The sequence below is a fragment of the Heterodontus francisci genome, chromosome 9, assembly GCF_036365525.1.
Source record: "Heterodontus francisci isolate sHetFra1 chromosome 9, sHetFra1.hap1, whole genome shotgun sequence".
Classification (NCBI taxonomy): domain Eukaryota; kingdom Metazoa; phylum Chordata; class Chondrichthyes; order Heterodontiformes; family Heterodontidae; genus Heterodontus; species Heterodontus francisci.
Genome location: NC_090379.1, coordinates 9,503,441 through 9,519,486, shown reverse-complemented (window position 1 = coordinate 9,519,486; position 16,046 = coordinate 9,503,441). Strand labels below are relative to the sequence as shown.

Genomic DNA, 16,046 nt, shown 5'->3' with positions numbered 1-16,046 from the left:
TTCTTAGCCCAAAGGTGCTGAGGCCAATTACTCCGGTGTTAGCTCAGATGCTGCAATCAAACTCAGCACTCAGAAGGGAGCTGCCTGTGTGTATGATTCAGTATTATACCATGCAGAGCATTTATCGGGAATGATATCTTGAGTAAATGCCATTATTCCGTATTTTAATTAAATCCTATCGAGTTCCTTCCCATCCCTGTCCAGTTCCAAGAAACATTGGCTTCATCTCATGGATGAAAGAAAGATTTTGCATTTAAATAGCGCCTTTCACACTCGGGCATGCCAAAGCACTTTAAGTACTTTTGAAGTGCAGTCACTATCATAATGTAGAGAAACAATTTGCACAAAGCAAGGTCTCACAAACAGCAGTGAGATAAATCACCAGACTGTATTTTAATGATGTTGGTTAAGGTATAAATATTGGCCAGGACACTATGAAAATCCCTTGGTCTTCTTTGACTAGTGACGTGGGATCTTTTATATCCACGCAGAGGGCAGATGTGGACTTTTAACAGCTTATCCGGAAAATGGCACCACTGACACTCCAACACTCCCTCAGTACTGCACTGAAGTGTCAGCCTAGATTATATACTCAAGTCTCTGAAGTGGGGCTTAAACCCCGAAGTGAGAGTGCTCCCACTGAACAAAGCTAACACAAGATGGTTTGGAGTGTGCACTATTTCAGACAAATCCTTTTGCCAAGAAAGCTTCCAACATCTGCCAGATACCACCTTGTCTCAGGTCTATATTGAGTTTTCTCTCTCTGTTGGGCACCAGAAGGCCCTGTAGGATTAAATCCACACTATAGGTGGAAGAATCACACTACCTCTGGACCATTCTACTTTTGGTTGAGGTACTATGAGGCAGTCAGCACTTGAGAAATTGTACCCCAGGAACCTTGTGGAGAGAAGGGGAAAAACTAGAAAAATGAAAATTACTCTGGCTCATATTAAAATGAATTCTGGAATTGCCTTTGCTGTTTGGTGTCCAATAATAGTAATCTTATCAATGGCATTGCATAGAAACACTTTTTCAACCTTATGGTGTTCTTCCTTTCACCTTGGTCGTCTTAATACCTGTTGTCCAATTTACCAAGAATACACAAGGACAGATTAAAAATACACTGTTTCATGGTTACAACGTGTTTAAAATATATTATATCAAAAATGATATATGGCCCTCAAAAAGAGTGAAATTTTGATGCAATTATTTATAAGCACCTCGTGCCAATATTTACGAGAGCCTCAAGCTAAAGCTGCTAACTGCAGTAAGCCCTCTTCTTCTGCTTCAACCACCCCTCACCCACCCCCAAGAAATGGGAGTCCGTTTTGGAACAATTGTTCTTGATTTTGGTTTTACAGATGAATTGCATTGCATACTCTTAATGTTCACTATGCACTAGGATTGTCCTGTTACTTCTGGGTCTGTGTAGCCACACATAACACCTGCGTCCTCTTGGTGCAAACAGTTGGTTTCCCCAACTTCTGAGTGGCGACACTGCAAGAGGCTCTTTTCATTCCCTTCACATTCCACATCATCCAGAAGAATTGGTCCGCTTCCTTGTCCAAACTCTGCTCTCCGATATGCCTTAATGGCAAGTGGAAATCCAAGTTGACGACACACAACAGCAGCCGACTGGCTGTTCCACAAGTCATCACAGACTGTCCCCCATACTCCATTGATGTAAATCTCCACCCTGCCACGGTCTGTCCTGGCATGCTCATCCACTAGACGCACTGCTCCGTTTAGAGGGGTATTTTGTGGTCTCCTATTTGCTGGGTCTTGGCCGCTTTGCTTACTGCCAGTATTTGTCTGTGCTTTACCAGGTTTTGGTGCTGAAGTAGCTGCTGGCTGATCAGGAGTAACATCCCACTCTGTTTGTAACATTTCTAAGGTCTTGATGAACTCCTGGAACCAGTCTGGGGTATTTTCCCCTTGTCGTTGGTTGGGTCTTTGCCTTCCTCTGGATTTGTTCTTTGTAGGCTTCTTCCTAGGGTGATGCGTCAGCTCTGTATGCACAAAGAGCACTTCCATTTAAAGATTTAAACAGCACCTTCTCAAGTCTGTTAGAAACATTTCAAAATAATAGGCAGGTGGAGTCTTGGTTTAATGTCTTATTTGGCTTACTGCAATCTCCTACAATGCAGCACTCCATTCACTCCACATCAAAGGAGGGTCAACCTAGATTGTGTGCTCAAGTCCTGGTATCGGACTTGAACCCGCAACCTCAGACTCAGAAATAAAAATGCTACTGAATGACGAAGGTGACTTTACAAAAGTATAATACATAACAGCAAATGTGACAAATATATTTCAATATAGGCAAATGTGAAGTCAGCCACTTTGAACCTAAAATGGATAGAACAGGGTAGTTTCTAAATGGTGAAAAAGCACTGGAGATCCAAAATGACTTCGGGATCCAGGAGCAGAAAATAATCAAAAAGCTTAATGGAATACTGGCCTTTGTATCGAGAGGACTAGAATACAAGAGGGTAGAAGTCATGTTTCAGCTATACAAAACCCTGGGTAGACAACACCTGGAGTACTGAGAGCAGATCTGGACACCACACCTTAGCAAGGATGTATTTGCCTTGGAGGGAGTGCAGCATAGGTTCTCCAGAATGATATCTGGACTCCAAGGGTTAAAAACGAGGAGAGATTAAACAAATTGGGGTCGTATTCCCTGCACTTTAGAAGGTTAAAGGATCATTTGATTGAAGTTTTCAAGATATTAAGGAGAGCAGATAGAGAGAAACTGTTTCTTCTGGTTTGGGAGCCTAAGAGTATGGGGCATAGTCTAAAAATTAGAGCCAGACCTTTCAGGAATCAAATTATAAACCCTTCTGTACACAAAGGGTGGTAGAAATTTGGAACTCTCCTGCACAAAATGCAATTGATGCTCAATCAATTGTAAATTTTAACTCTAAGATTGATATATTTTTGTTAACCAAAGGTATTAAGCGATATGGAGCAAAGGTGGGTATATGGTGTTAAGGTGCAGAGTAACCATGGTCTCAATAAATGGTGGAACAGACTTGAGGGGCTAAATGGCCTACTCTTGTTCCTGTGTAATAGAGCATAGTTATTTCTCTTGACACCCTTCAGTTGTGTTATAACTTTTTAAATCCACTTTCGGTGATGATTTTGAATTCATCAAATGTGGGGAATGTCAGTCTTGGATGAAACATACTAATTTTGTCCAGCTATCAGAATCCAGGGCAGGTACAGCAATGGTTAGCACGGTAAATCTCCTTTTACACTGTCCCATCAAACACTCCCAGGGCAGGTACAGCATGAGTTAGGTACAGAATAAAGCTCCTTCTACACAGTCCTATCAAACAGTCCTGGGTCAGGTACAGTACTGGTTTGATACAAAGTTAATCTCCCTCTACAAGGTCCTGTCAAACACTCCCAGGTCAGGTATTACTATTAGGATACAGAATAAAATGTCCTCTAAACTGTCTTACGAAGCATCTAAAGTCAGATGTAGCACGGATTAGAGGCAGAGTACAACTTCCTTCATGGTCCCATCATGTACTCCTGGGTTAGGTACAGCAAAGAGATACACAGCAAGACTTCCTACATCATGCACTATCAAATACCCCCAGGTGAAATATAGGATGGGATGAATACAAAGTAAAGCTCCATCTACACAGTTGCCTATTTAAACGAACCAATAGAAGTGACACTAGCTGCCCCAGTGTCACTGATAGAAAGCCAACTGCACAAACTGATGAGGTGCCAAAATCTACTTCAAGTGTGCCAGCTACAATACAAGGCTACTACAACAGATAGTGGCTATATTTCTTTTTGTTACAGTTTACGGTACTGTATGTATAAACAGCTATTACAATCATCCAATCCCATTGATGACCATATTGGATAAGTCGCACTGTACTTAAGAAAAAAAACCTGCCAAGAATAGCACACTTACTTGGTTTAGGCACAAAATTGATCAGCCGGCTTTTCACTTTAACTGGTAAGGGGTTGTAATGACATGTTCGGGGCGGCGCCCTCCTGGGGGGCAGAACATGAATTAGTATTTAAATGGTTCCAACCTCCAAGAAAGCATCTAAAGTTTTCTTTCACGTTTAAAAATCTGCTGTAGAATTCAAAACTTGAACAAAACACTTTTTTTTCAATAAACACGCTACCTACTTGACACAAATATCTACCAATACTTTAAATATAATCTTCTCCCAGAATTGAGAATCATTGATTAAATTTTATATTCACAGCATTGGATCTCTACCAAATGATACAGTGGGTTAATGAGCCAAACAGTGTGATGCTAAAGGCCGGGCCGCTCAAAGATTCGATCCCTTGTCTGTGCCAAGTTAGCAGATCTCAGCCGAGAGGATAGTAACCTCAGGATTAGGTCGTTAGAAATATCAGCCAAGGTTCCCACTCCAGGTTGCTACCCAGTGACTCTTGCTGGGGAGTGTACTTGTGTACCTGTCACTTGTGAAGGCAGGACCAGACTTGATCATGATGGCCCTAGCGTTGAATATCCCATTGACACTCACTGTCTCGGTTTACCCACAAAGAAAGGCAAACTCAAGTGAGGAACACCAGAAAGGGTCAGCACTTTTAGCAGAAAGGGGGAGAAATTTAGAAAAGCAACTCCTTTGGCTTTATTGACAGCTCATTTAATTCTAGCCTTGAGAGAAGTACTTGCTCTGTTTATGTTTAGGGTGTAAAGAAAAATTTCTGGTGGCACATTCCATGTCCGGAGCCTCACTTGGCAGGAGTGCGTATCCGGAAATCATGCATATCCATGATTTTCTGTTCATTAAAACGGATGGAAAATCATATGTGCAAGTGCACGGTATACATCCACAGTGATCGAGGCTCCACACAGGAGCACATAATCAAAAAAAATGTAGCCTCAAATTCCCAAATGTTCATAGGTCTCTATGATTTTCTTGAATCGATGTCCTAATTGCTCTTCCTGTTGAGATGCTTTCACATTACAGGAATGAAGCTGAAGGCAATTTTTGACTACAAAAACTGAGGACCCAGAAGTAGAACTGACCCACAAAAATATGGATTGATCTGTCTGGACTAAGAGGGTCACTTTCTGTGAAGTAAGTGTGGCGAGCTGGTGCACTTGTTTTTTTTGGGTTGCTGTGTTACACCGTTAATCCCAGTGCATCTACAAAGATTAGTTCCCAACTCATAGACTAAGAGCAGGAGAGAAGCTTGAAGATGCCATTCTCCTGAAAAAGAGCCATGAAGCAAGCACTTTAAATTATAATGTCCTTGGGTGTGCAGATTATGATCACGCACATTACTTGCACAGCAATCATTAAGGTGCTCCAGTTTTACTTATTTTTATCATATGCATTTGTTACTGTGGCTTACCGTGAAGGGTCAACTATTTTGTAAACCACTCCAGTAGTAGATGTGGCTGTAGGAATCCGCGTAGACATGAAATATATTTCTCCTGGAGAGAAAAATGATTTTGAAGAGACAGCTGTGAATACATTCCAACTTTACTACTGTCTACAGATTCAGATGTTACTGTTCATCTTGAGAAGGCAAAAGCAGATTTCTACTTCATTTGTATTTCTATAGTGTCTCAGAACATTCCAAACTATGTCACATTCAATTAGTTACTTATTGAAGAGTAGTTATTGCTGTTATGTAGGGAAACAGAACAGTCAACTAGAAGATCTGAAATGAAAGGGCAGCTAAACACCTTGTATTCAGGACACCAAAAAAATTCCCTGCTCTTCAAGACACCTAGGGCCTCAGTTTGACATCTCATCTGAAAGACAGCACTGCCCGACAGTGCAGTTCTCCCTCTGCTATCTTAAAGTGACGGCTAAGCTATTCAGGAGTAAAATCAGGAAGTACATTTTCACACAGTGGAAGAGGGAGTGGAAATATGGAACTTTCTCCCTCAAAAGATTGCGGATGCTGCGTCAATTGAAATTTCAAGACTGAGATCAATAGATTATTGTTGAGTAAGGATTGCATGGGATATGGAGTAAACACAAGTAAATGGAGTTGAAGTGCAGTTCGGTCATGGTATGATTGAATGGCAGAGCAGGCTCTGGGGCAGAATGATCTAGTCCTGTTCTCTTGGGTCTTCAGTATATGTCAGCAAAAATCTGGCAGATGGAGTATAATGTGGGAAAATGTAAAGTTGTTCACTTTGGCAGGAAGAATAAAAAAGCAGAGTATTACTTAAACAGAGAACAACTGCAGAACTCCAAGGTGCAGAGGGATTTAGGTGTTCTAGTGCATGAGTCACAAAATGTTTGTATGCAGGTACAGCAAGTAATAAAGAAGGCTAATGGAATGCTATCCTTTATTATGAGAGGAATTGAAAATAAAAGTAAGGATGTTATGCTTCAGTTATACAGAGCATTGGTGAGACCACATCTCGAATACTGTGTGCAGTTTTGGTCATCTTATTTAAGGAAGGATGTAAGTACATTGGAGGCAGTTCAGAGGAGGTTTACGAGATTGATACCTGGAACGAATGGGTTGTCTTATGAAGAAAGGTTGGAGAGACTGGGCTTGTTTTCACTGGAGTTTAGAAGAGTGAGGGGACACTTGATTGAAGTATATAAGATCCTGAATTGTCTTGACAAGGTGGTTGTAGAAAGGATGTTTCCTTTTGTGGGTGAGTCCAGAACTAGAGGGCACTGTTTTAAAATTAGAGATCACTCCTTTAGGACAGAAATGAGGAGAAATATTTTCTCTCAGGTGGTTGTGCGACTTTAGAATTCTCTGCCTCAGAAGGTGGTGGAGGCGGGATCATTGAATATTTTTAAGGCAGAGGTAGATAGATTCTTGTTAGGCAAGGGAATCAAAGATGGGATTGTGGAATTCGAGTCAGAATCAGATCAACCATGATCTTATTGAATGGTGCAGCAGGCTCAAGGGGCCGAATGGCCTACTTCTGCTCCTAATTCGTATGGTCATATAATCTTGGCTCAGTGATAGCACTCTTATGAGCACCTCTGACAGGGTAGCACTTCCTCAGTACTGCACAGAAGAGTCAGCCTGGATTATGTGCTCAAATCTCTAGAGTGGGAGTTGAACCTTCTGACTCGGGGGAAGAGTGCTATCATGGAGCCAAAGCTGACACCATCATGGTTAGTTTTTAAAAGGCTATAGGATGTAGGAGGAGGAAAGACTGAGGGAGATAAACTTCAACAGCTTTGAGGGCCTGGGAAAGGATGAGTTAGAATAGGATTTAATGTGACCTGTTTTGATTTCAGTAATTATGTAGATAGGAGCATGGGAATGTACAACAACAATAGCTTGCCTTTATATAGCACTTTCAACAGAGTAAAATGTCCCAAGGCACTTCACAGAACGTTATCAAGCAAAATTTGTTTGGCAGGCCAGTCAGGACAGCATTGGAATACGAACATATGAGTTAGGAACAGGAGTAGCCCACTTGCCCCTTGAGCCTGCTCTGTCATTCAACAAGATCATGGCTGATCTGATTGTAACCTCAACTCAAATCAATAGTCAAGTCAAGACATAACAAAGACATGGATGAGGGTTTCAGCAGCAGATGAGCTGAGGCAGAGGCGGAGACGGATGATGAAAATAGGTGGTCTTGATGATGGTGTGAATATGTAGTGGATACTCATCTCAGGGTCAAGTACACTAAGTCTGCGTACAGTCTGTTTCAGCCTCAGTGGCCAGGGAGATGGATGGAGTCGGTGAGTAGGAAAAGGAGTTTGTGGGTGGGGGTGCGGGGGGGAACTGAAAACAAGTTTCTGTCTTCCACTATTCAGTTGGATGAAGTTTCTGCTCATCCAGGACTGGATGTCAGACAAACATTGTGACAAATCAGAGACAGTGGAGGGGTTGAGAGAGATTGTGGTGAGGTGGACTTGGGAGTTGTCAGCATACTATGGAACCTAATGTGTTTTTGGATGTTGCCGAGGGGCAGCACATAGATGAGAAATAGGAGGAGGCCAAGGATAGATCCTTGGGGACTCCAGAGGCTACAGTGCAGGAGTTGGAAGAGAGGCCATTGCAGGTGATTCTCTGCCTATAACTGGATAGATAAGATTAGAACCCTCCAACAGGAGTCCCACCCAGCTGAATGACAGAGGAGAGATGTTGAGGAGAGTGGTATGGTCAACTGTGTAAAAGACTGCAAACAGATCAAGAAGAATGATGAGGAATAGTTTGCCATGGTCACAGTCAAATAAGATGTAGTTTGTGACTTTGATAAGGACCTTTTCAGTATTGTGGTGGGGAGGAAACTATTGGAGGGGTTCAAGCATGAAGTAGTGGAAAAGATGGGCATGGAAAGCAGAAAAGACCATAATGCTACATCTGGCTGATCCCAGAATCTGGGAAATATCATAGATAGTGAGGAGAAAAAGTGTGTAAGATGGACTATTCAAAATGAAACATAAAGTCACCAATTTTATGAAGCTGTTATTAAAAATTTAATGGGTACAAATCACGGTATATGTCGGATAGATGAAAGTTACCTGCTTCATCCTCAGCAAAGGAGATAATATACCGATAATATTTATTTAAGAGTCCTGGGAAAAGACATGTCTGACCCTTTCCCATGCAGATCTTATAATCGTGCCACCTTCCTGTTCTAGAATTCTCAGCTAGTGCCATTAGACGTCTGTTTAGGGCGAAAGGCAAAACACGACATAGTAACACTGATGAACAATTAGTTAAAAAAGCAGGTGAAATAGCATGATTGCTATTGAAGAGCATACTTTTGCATGTACATTTTATGTTCAGCTAAGTGAAGGATTATGGAGAGGAAATGGAGCACTTTACTTCCAATATCCAGTGTAAGTACCAGACATTCTCAGGTAATAAAGTTAAGATACTCCTCCTCAGTTCCTGAACAGACAACTCAATTTTATTAGCCCTTAACTCAATTTTATTATTGATAGCATAATTCATTCTCAAAACCTTTGCAATTACATTCTCCAGCACAATCTATTTGGCTGCATCAATTTCTTCACTTATCTGACTGGCCTCCAGCCCACCTCTTATGCAAGTTCTTACCTTTTATCAATTTGCAGCTCTCCTTTGTGATGCCCACTGCATATGCTCACAACACCATACCACTACTAAACTCCCAACCACCTAAATCTCCTTAGCACAGTGCTAACTAGCATTCCTGGCCTATATGATATCCATGATCAAAATGCCTATTTCCACTTTTACTACATTGCTGTCCTCTGCCCTACTACATCACCACTACTGGTTAAACTCTAAAACATGCCTTTGTCACCTTGAGGCTCAACTTCCTCAATGCTTTCCTCATTAGTCTCGTTGGTTCTAATTTATATAACTAACCTCACCCAATGGCCGAGATTTTGTGTGGCTCCTTGAGGCGGGTTCTGAGGCCGGGGGGTAGGGGTGGGATGGGGGGGGGTGGTGCACGCAGTATCGTGACAGGTGGCGGGAGGGGCAGAGGGCCCCTCGCCTTCCTGTCATCAAGTGATCTTCCCGGGGTGGGATAGGCTGATGACGGCCTTCCTGCCCAGCGGCTAATTGAGGCTCTTAAGTGGCCTACTAACGGCCACAGACTTCACCTCCTGACTTCCCAAAGCCTGTTCACCATTTACAAGGCACATGTCAGGAGTGTGATGGAATACTCTCCACTTGCCTGGATGGGTGCAGCTCCAACACTCAAGAAGCTCGACACCATCCAGGACAAAGCAGCCCGCTTGATTGGCACCCCATCTACAAACATTCACTCCCTCCAGCACCGACGCAGTGGCAGCAGTGTGTTCCATCTACAAGATGCACTGCAGCAATGCACCAAGGCTCCTTAGACAGCACCTTCCAACTCCGCGACCTCTACCAACTAGAAGGACAAGGGCAGTAAATACATGGGAACACCACCACCTGCAAGTTCCCCTCCAAGTCACACACCATCCTGACTTGGAACTATATTGCCGTTCCTTCACTGTCGCTGGGTGAAAATCCTGGAACTCCCTTCCTAACAGCACTGTGGGTGTACCTACCCCAAATGGACTGCAGCGGTTCAAGAAGGCAGCTCACCACCACCTTCTCAAGGGCAATTAGGGATGGGCAATAAATGCTGGCCTGGCCAGTGACGCCCACAACCCATGAATGAATAAAAAAATTAAGGGCTACTTCCCACCACCGCTGGGATCTTCCCAGTGACGGGGGTGGGGAGTGGGGGGTGCTCTGCCATGCGGGGAGGTCGCCTTGTAACACGTGGGGGTGGGGGTAACTCTGCTCCACTGGCAATTTGTGGCCACCCACGGAGGATGCTCGCTGCGAACAACTTTACCACCACCCCCCGGGGCTCCCCCTCTGCCTGGACTGCATAACCACATCCCAACCCCCTCTCGCCAGGGCCTTCCGGATTGGCCCCAGCAACCCCGCCTCACCTACCTCTCGTCCAGGGCTCCAGCGCTGGGCCTGGGTCCGAGGTCTGTGCAGTACCTGCAGTGACCACCACTCCCTGAGGTGCCCCCCATACCGCTGAGCTGCCGGCTATACTTTTGACCCCAACTCCACCTCCTTGGTTGCTTGCTCAGTCTGAGCCAAATCTGCTTAACCTAACTCTGCACCTTTGCCCTTATCTTACCACATCATGACTGAAACCCTAACCCAGACCTGACTTCTCTCTAACACCTTCTTTATCGGCCTCCTAAATTCCACTCCACAAAAACTGTAACTCATCAAAACTTTTCTGCCTGTACCCTGTCCTGCATTAAGTCTTACTCATCACCAATCTTTGGCTTCCTGTTCCCAATATGTTAAAATTAATAATGTTACATTAAATTAAGTCAAATGAAGTTAAATTAAAATTCCTTATGCTCCTTTGCAAATTTCTCAATGGTGTCACCTCACTCTATTTCTGTTACCTCCTCTCTTTGAACTTGTCCTGAGACTCTAGTCTCCTATGCATTGACTGACGTCCTACTCCAGCATCAATGTCAGAGCCTTCAACTATCTCGACCTTCAGAAACTCCCTCCTTGTTACCTTTTCTCTTTCCCCATTAGAAACATCATCAAAACTGGAATTTTAGACCATGCGTTGGATTATCTCCTAATATTTCCACCTTTGCTTGACATCCATTTCTCCTCTGTGAAGCCCTTGGATAGTTTATTATGTTAATATAAATACAAGTCAGTTGTTAATGACTTACCCACTCATAAAGTCTCCAAACATGTAGAGTCCATTAAGGTTGGGAGATTCGCAGCCTCTGTAGACATAACCCCCAGTGATAGACTTTCCAACACTATGTGGATAAGCAAATATAGGCAGGACATCATCTGTGAAAGAATAACGGTGTTAAATATCTCAGTCAGTCAGTGAGGAGAAAAACTGAGGAAGGTCATTGTGAATAAAGGGCAAAATTCTATTTAAAATAGCTCAGGTATATTGTGCATGCAGTTTCCTGGTGCCATCCTAATCATATTATCTGGATATACACAAGGTCTGCTATTGTAATAATCATACCTGTCAGTGCTCTACAGCGCTGAATCTGTGGAATTTGTGGGGAATGGGACAAGTATCAAGTGCATCTCTATCATCTGATTTTCATATCGGCTGGAAGCTCTGGTCCCCACCCTGGAGTATAGCATTTGATCTATAAAAATTTACAAAGTGATTCCTGACAACGAAGCCGGCCATTGACGTCATCAGGCTGCGCCATGTTGCGCACATGTGCAGACGGGCTCCTGCTCTCTGCGCGTGCTCTGCGTTCTGACTTGCCAGGACTGGTTAGCACATGTGCCGATGATGTCATCGCTTGACGTTTGCATCTTCGGGCAATGCGCCTGCAGCAATTCAACGCCAACGGATATTCCCCGCTGCTCCACTCCACTCTACTCTTTCGGCTGCTCCCCACCCTCCTCCTCCCATACTCTCTGCTCTCTCCGGCAACTCTGTTCCCCACCCTCGCTGCTCTCCCCGGCCACTCCGCTCTTTCGGCTGCTCCCCACCCTCCTCCCCCCATACTATCCGCTCTCTCCGGCCACTCTGCTCCCCCACCCTCGCTGCTCTCCCCAGCCACTCCGCTCTTTCGGCTGGTCCACTCCCACCAACCACCACCCCCCAACCCCCGTCCCCGGCCTGCTCCACTCTCCACCCCCCTCCACTGGCCCCGGCCCCAGCCCACTCCCCACCGCCCCCCGTTCTTGGCCCACTCGCTCGCTTGCTCCCTCCCTCCTGCCATTGTGTGCTGCCATGTGTTTAGGTTAAGTTGCCTTCGTGTGATTATTTGAGCAGCACCATCTTTAGTCCTGGCAGCTACTTGAAGTCTCAGACTGTGACGTTTTAGTGGCACAGGCTGCATTTGCGCAAGTGCCACTGCAGCACCACTTAGTGGTAGCATTGTCAGCAAACGCAGCCAAAAATGTACACAAACAAATCCTTTGCAAAACCAGGCCACTTCCCTGGACCTGACCAGTGGGGCCTACTGTGTATATTATAGAGAATAGCAGCCACTATATAAATTATAGGGAATAGCAGTCCCTGTTGTCACACTTACGAGAAATGTGATGATGAAAAAATACAGACTCAAACTGAAGAATTATAAAAATTGACTTTACCTTTTTAAACAATGGACAATGCTGCAAACGATGGCTGCATGTGTATTCAAACATTGCCACACTATCTGTTTAGAACAAAGGATGCCTAACAAGGTTGAGAGGTGTCAATTATGCCCATCCTGAAACATTCCTGAATTGAGTGGGTTCCACTGACACAAAGAAGGTAATGAATTGGAAATATCATAACCAGATTATTTTCATCCTGGGCCATTGAGTGATCACCATGTGGAGAGACCAAAGCGTCTCCTACCAGAATCTGATGTGACAAACCTTTTACCTAAGAAGGCAGCCCTTGAAGAGAGAGAGAGAAGAAGACCCAGAAAGAAGCATCACCAACAACTTGTCCAGCTAAAAGCTAGGAGAAAATCTCGCAAGCCAAAGAAGGTGCCTTGCTGTAAATGCTACATTTTTAACTTGTTCAGCAGTGAATTGGAAGTGATCCTTTATCTTCAAACTGAACTTTCAACCAACAAAAAAATCTACAACATCTCAGGCCTGAAACTAATGAGAACTTGACTTCCAAGAGAATTCACCAGGTTCACTGTGAACCCCGAAACCCTACCTCACTTGAAAACCACTTACCCTTTTTCCTTTCTATATGCCTCTTGTGTGTGTGCTTGTGAATGTGTGAGTGGGTATGATTGCAACAATTTCGGGATACGGCATATTGCTCAATAAATAATTAATCTTCTGTTTTAACTTGCCGCTGTCTGTTTGACAAATAAAACACAAGGGGTTAAACCCTAATAACAAAAAACACTTGCTGCAGTCAGGTGGGAGTTGAACAGTGAGATTCACCCACACCCCTCACCACGTGGTCATAACATTGTGTATATTGTAAAGAATGACATTCCCTGTGTATATTATGGAGAATAGATGTCCCTCTGTTTATTATAGAGAACAGTAGTCCCAGTTATACAGAAAAGTAGCCCTTGTGTATATTTTAGGAAAAGTACCCCTGTGTATGTCATGTCTATTACAGGGAATCGCAACTCGTGTGCATATTACAGGGATTAGCAGCCCGTGTATGGTTGGCATCCATCCATTTACAAATGAAAGACAGATGTCAGACATGCAGCAAACAATCCATTTAGGTGGGGTGTCTTCTCTTGGTGTACCTTTGCTGATGGCTGTGAAATCCAATCCTTGAGGCAGGTTCTGTCACAAGTGCCACATGTGAAGCTGCCAAATGACATTGTGAGTTGTTGTTTTTGGCAATAGCACTTATTGCTAAGCTGCTGTAGCCACTGCATGGTAGTGCATGCCAGTCCACAGGATGTGTCCTGTGTACATTACAGGGAATAGCAGCCCCTTGCCCAAAAGTTCTTCGGAAGACCCACTGATCTCCATCTGTAATTCTGATCGGAGATTGGTGAAATCTTGCAAAAGAGTTAAGCCCTGTTTCTGCCAAGTGTCTGCTGTTTTCCAGAATCTCTTCTATCACTTACAAGGTAATTGGCAGCTGAAGGGTAGAGCCAGAGTGGGGACTCGCCATGCTGCAGGTTTCTGCTACTTGGCCTTAAGTGAGATCTGGCAAATCAGTGGAAGCTGAAGTATCCAATAGGGTGGGCAGTGTGCATCCATATTCTGTACTGGTTGTGCGTCATCCTCCCAATATTGGTAAAGGCACACGCATAAGCATCCAGGGCCAGTGTCTGAAACAGGTGTTAGTCCCTTTGTATATATGAAAACGAAAGCCCCTGGGAAGGACAGCATTACCCCTGAAATAATCAAGAGTGCCAAGCCTGCTATACTCTCAGCACTACATGAACTGCTATGCCTGTGCTGGGACGAGGGAGCAGTACCCCAGGACATGCGCGATGCCAACATCATCACCCTCTATAAAAACAAAGGTGACCGCGGTGACTGCAACAACTACCGTGGAATCTCCCTGCTCAGCATAGTGGGGAAAGTCTTTGCTCGAGTCGCTCTGAACAGGCTCCAGAAGCTGGCCGAGCGCGTCTACCCTGAGGCACAGTGTGGCTTTCGTGCAGAGAGATCGACTATTGACATGCTGTTCTCCCTTCGTCAGATACAGGAGAAATGCCGTGAACAACAGATGCCCCTCTACATTGCTTTCATTGATCTCACCAAAGCCTTTGACCTCGTCAGCAGATGTGGTCTCTTCAGACTACTAGAAAAGATCGGATGCTCACCAAAGCTACTAAGTATCATCACCTCATTCCATGACAATATGAAAGGCACAATTCAACATGGTGGCTCCTCATCAGAGCCCTTTCCTATCCTGAGTGGTGTGAAACAGGGCTGTGTTCTCGCACCCACACTTTTTGGGATTTTCTTCTCCCTGCTGCTTTCACATGCGTTCAAATCCTCTGAAGAAGGAATTTTCCTCCACACAAGATCAGGGGGCAGGTTGTTCAACCTTGCCCGTCTAAGAGCGAAGTCCAAAGTACGGAAAGTCCTCATCAGAGAACTCCTCTTTGCTGACGATGCTGCTTTAACATCTCACACTGAAGAATGCCTGCAGAGTCTCATCGACAGGTTTGCGTCTGCCTGCAATGAATTTGGCCTAACCATCAGCCTCAAGAAAACGAACATCATGGGGCAGGATGTCAGAAATGCTCCATCCATCAATATTGGCGACCACGCTCTGGAAGTGGTTCAAGAGTTCACCTACCTAGGCTCAACTATCACCAGTAACCTGTCTCTAGATGCAGAAATCAACAAGCGCATGGGTAAGGCTTCCACTGCTATGTTCAGACTGGCCAAGAGAGTGTGGGAAAATGGCGCACTGACACGGAACACAAAAGTCCGAGTGTATCAGGCCTGTGTCCTCAGTACCTTGCTCTACGGCAGCGAGGCCTGGACAACGTATGCCAGCCAAGAGCGACGTCTCAATTCATTCCATCTTCGCTGCCTTCGGAGAATACTTGGCATCAGGTGGCAGGACTATATCTCCAACACAGAAGTCCTTGAAGCGGCCAACATCCCCAGCTTATACACACTACTGAGTCAGCGGCGCTTGAGATGGCTTGGCCATGTGAGCCGCATGGAAGATGGCAGGATCCCCAAAGACACATTGTACAGCGAGCTCGCCACTGGTATCAGACCCACCGGCCGTCCATGTCTCCGTTATAAAGACGTCTGCAAACGCGACATGAAATCGTGTGACATTGATCACAAGTCGTGGGAGTCAGTTGCCAGCATTCGCCAGAGCTGGCGGGCAGCCATAAAGACAGGGCTAAATTGTGGCGAGTCGAAGAGACTTAGTAGTTGGCAGGAAAAAAGACAGAGGCGCAAGGGGAGAGCCAACTGTGCAACAGCCCCAACAAACAAATTTCTCTGCAGCACCTGTGGAAGAGCCTGTCACTCCAGAATTGGCCTTTATAGCCACTCCAGGCGCTGCTTCACAAACCACTGACCACCTCCAGGCGCGTATCCATTGTCTCTCGAGATAAGGAGGCCCAAAAGAAAGAAAGAATATGAAAACAATAATCGTTAGCAACCAGTCACACAGTACATTGTGCATATTGCAG

The 16,046-nt window shown here is 44.6% G+C and overlaps 1 protein-coding gene across 1 annotated transcript in view; it reads right to left on the bottom strand.

Moving 5' to 3' along the window:
* Positions 1–1,326: 1,326 nt before the first annotated feature.
* hhipl1 (HHIP-like 1) overlaps positions 1,327–16,046 on the bottom strand; it is a 51,401-nt gene continuing 36,681 nt past the window's right edge. The window contains exons 5-9 of the mRNA XM_068038525.1: positions 11,142–11,268; positions 8,475–8,620; positions 5,365–5,446; positions 3,935–4,017; positions 1,327–2,009 (exon numbers count right to left, since the gene is read on the bottom strand). Coding sequence (XP_067894626.1) covers positions 1,399–2,009; positions 3,935–4,017; positions 5,365–5,446; positions 8,475–8,620; positions 11,142–11,268 — 1,049 coding nt within the window. The 3' untranslated portion in view covers positions 1,327–1,398. The remainder of the gene's footprint in view (positions 2,010–3,934; positions 4,018–5,364; positions 5,447–8,474; positions 8,621–11,141; positions 11,269–16,046) is intronic.